This window comes from Morone saxatilis, unplaced genomic scaffold (assembly GCF_004916995.1).
Source record: "Morone saxatilis isolate NCDOM2014 unplaced genomic scaffold, NCSU_SB_2.0 Contig0, whole genome shotgun sequence".
NCBI lineage: Eukaryota > Metazoa > Chordata > Actinopteri > Moronidae > Morone > Morone saxatilis.
Window position 1 is genome coordinate 20758206 of NW_023339650.1, and position 3223 is coordinate 20761428.

The 3223-nt window shown below is 37.8% G+C and overlaps 1 protein-coding gene across 1 annotated transcript; it reads right to left on the reverse strand.

The window, feature by feature from the left end:
- Positions 1–945: 945 nt before the first annotated feature.
- LOC118342465 (acyl-coenzyme A thioesterase 10, mitochondrial-like) lies at positions 946–2884 on the reverse strand. Its single transcript, XM_035681412.1, has 4 exons — positions 2670–2884; positions 2488–2575; positions 1930–2080; positions 946–1499 (listed from the first exon to the last, which is right to left on the reverse strand). Exons 1-4 carry the CDS (start codon positions 2714–2716, stop codon positions 1444–1446), a joined length of 342 nt encoding a protein of 113 aa, XP_035537305.1. The 5' UTR covers positions 2717–2884; the 3' UTR covers positions 946–1443.
- Positions 2885–3223: the final 339 nt, after the last annotated feature.

Consider the following 3223-nt stretch of genomic DNA (forward strand, 5'->3'; position numbering starts at 1 on the left):
AACATTAACCAAAAAAAAGGAATAAAATAAAAAATAAAGTAAAAGATAAAAATATAAATATTTACATATATAAATATATCAAATATGAACAGTAGCTACAGTAAACATGATATGTTTGATACCAAATGATACCATATACTATTCCTGCTATATTAAAGGAATGTGAACTTTACAGTCATTAATCATCTGAATTAAAACTTGCCTGTAACCTAACTTAATTTTAGTTTAATGTATGTATGTTTTGTATCTACTTTGTATGCTACTGGATACTTGAATTTCCTTTGGAATAAATAAAGTATCTATCTATCTATCTATCTATCTATCTCTCTCTCTATCTCATGAACGTAGATTTGTGCTGCATACTTAAAGCTACACAGTGAAATTTGTGCCTTTATAGTTTTGATTAGTATTATTAATTAGCCCTAGTAATAAGATAAATCATTACATACAAACACTTTGTTTATCAGAGGCTCTTTTTATGAACTGGACTTTATTTACTGTGCACTAAAGGCATCACAGAACATGTTAGTTTATTATATACAACTCAGAACACAAATATTTGGAATAAAGATCAAATCAAATAACATTTTGGTATTTATCTTTTACTTTTATACCAGACTGAAGGGTCAGGGTCCAAAGGTGACAAAGGAAATACATAAATATGCATATAAATGAGAAAATGATGAATAAAAACTATTTTGTCAAAATATTATTAATAAAAATTACTTAATACACAAATGTATTTTCTCAGTTATTTCTATATTTACACACACACACATATATATATATATTTGTATATGTTCACATCTCCTTTATAATAATGAGGGATGAGATAAGTCAAGTCACAGATAAGGTCTTGTATCAGTCTGTTCATATTAGAGGAGTCCCTTTCAGTTTTAGACCCACCAATGATCACTTGTATCAAACACACAAACAACTGCAAAGTCATAAATAAGAATTCATTTATTGCATTTGAGTAAATATACACTTTAAAGCCAGAAGAAATGACTCCCTTCTCGCAGCAGCCTGACACATTCAGAATAAAAAAAAGTGAAGAGTTTTGTGCGTATAAGCGACAATGGAATATAAAAATGTTACATAATGTAAAAGAATATATACGAGCAGAAAACCAAACGTTCGCCTCATTTTCACCAGTCAAACACGACTGCTGAGAATCTGTAAACGCTGACGAAGTAACCGTTACTGTGAAATAAAGAATAGGTAGATAAATGAATTTAAAAAATAATAAATGTTGCATTGTAGGAGTTCTCCTTACACCAAAATGTAAACCACCGGAACAAATAAAGTAACAGCAACCAGGCCACCATGTGTGTTGTGTAAAATGAACAAAGCGTGATATAAACAGGATTTATACTGCATTAACTGCATTCATTCTCCTCCACCGACCTCCGACACACACACACACACACAGACACGTTGCTTTCAGTTCTCCACAGTCTGATTAAAGTGTCTCTTCCCGTCCAGGTACAGCATCGACTCTGTCAGACAAACACAAAAACACCAGCAGGTAAACCGACAATTCTCAATTTAAAAGAGTCTGTTTTGGACTTTTTCTGTTCATTGGGATTTAAATTTATGCAGAACGAGAGGTCATCAGTTAAACATCTCACAAGTTCAGGGATTTCTAAATGCAAAGTAGTTGTTTGAGCAGATGCGAACACACGTCTTACCTGGAACGATGCACTTTGATGCACAGAGCTATTTAAAACACTGAAAACAGACGTCCCGGGAAGCGTTATAAGGTACAGCATCCGTATGTCTTTGGATTGGTTCCACAATGCAGGTTTTTTTTAAACTCTCTAATTGTTTCCACCCAGTTTTAGCAACAAACGCTGGGAGAAAGTCTAGAAACTGGCTTTGTGAGTGTAGTTAAACAGAGTCCAGTACAGTGCGAATTAATGAGCTCACCTCCGTATGTATTTGGAATAATGTTGGGGACGTCGCGGTCAGATATGAAGGTGAAGTGGAAGACGTTGGTGGTGTTGTGCTGGCGGGTCAGCGGATCAAACACCTCGCTGTGAACTCTGACCTGGATGTGCTTCCCCTGTGTGTAACACACCTGAAACACACATATGGTAACACAGCATTATGTAAGCATGTTAGAAAGGATTAATATTTGTAATGTTCAAGAAGTCAAAGCTGCATTAATGGATTTTTTTGGCTTCTTGGCAGCAGAACAACCAACATTTAATCACCTTATAAAGTTAATGTGTTAACAAACAGACACAGAACAACACAATAATCCTCTCTCTTAGCTCTGTTTGTGGTCTCCATCACCTCCTGAGGGAAATATCTGTCTCACTAAATGCTCCACTATGTTCACCAGTTAGTCTCTAACTGCGTCAGTCTGCTGTTTGCTGTTGTTGATGAAAACAAGGCTGGAGAAGAAACTGAATACAAAACTTTAACTGGTTATGGTTATTTGAGGTTTTTTTTTTCAGATCACAATCCCACAGACTCTCTGACCTGTGATGAGAGCAGCAGCAGGGAGCCGATCTCCACAGGTTTCTGGAAGAGGATATCATCAACAGCCACCAGACTTGGCCGACATCCTCTGCAGCACACCGTTAGGGGAAGGGACGACAAACAGTTTAACATCAAACCAATATTCTGCTTAAACACGAAGCTCTTTCTTTAACAGTTCTCACCCGTAGGAGCAGGCGTTGGCCCAGCCCAACTCGTAGGCTTTCCTCATCAGAAAACCTCCAAATATCCTGTTGAAGATGTTCCTCTCCTGCTCAACACACAGACAGAAAAAAATGGTTTGAAGTTACAGATGAGATTAACGATAGATTTCAGTCAGCTTCTCCCGGTTAGGATTCCTTCAGTGTTCATGGTTCAGGAGGTTTCTACCGGGAGCCCAATTATCCACAGAGGTCTCCTCCTCTCCAAAACAAACGATCGCCGCTTTATAAAACCACTAAACCACTGAATAGAAGCAGTTCGCACCTTAAAAATCACTGCTCTCCACAACCGCTGTGGACAGACCCAAAGGATACGTCGCCGGAGGGGCTTGCGAGCCCCGCAGCTGGCTGATAAGCACCAAGATCATAAACAGTGGAGGTAAAAGATGGGCTCAGAGCTGGAAAACAGTCAATGTAAACCACAAACGCTGACAACAGGCTCAAGAGGGAAAATATGACGCCATCGACAGCGACCGGTGAAAACACAGCGTTACTTGAATAAAAATGTACGATTTTTC

Coding starts and splice junctions, on each gene's coding strand:
- LOC118342465 (XM_035681412.1), bottom strand. CDS start 2,716: ATGAGGAAAGCCTACGAGTTGGGCTGGGCCAACGCCTGCTCCTACGG. Junction 2,576..2,669: donor GCCAACGCCTGCTCCTACGG/GTGAGAACTGTT, acceptor GGTGTGCTGCAG/AGGATGTCGGCCAAGTCTGG. Junction 1,500..1,929: donor TATTCCAAATACATACGGAG/GTGAGCTCATTA, acceptor TTTGTCTGACAG/AGTCGATGCTGTACCTGGAC.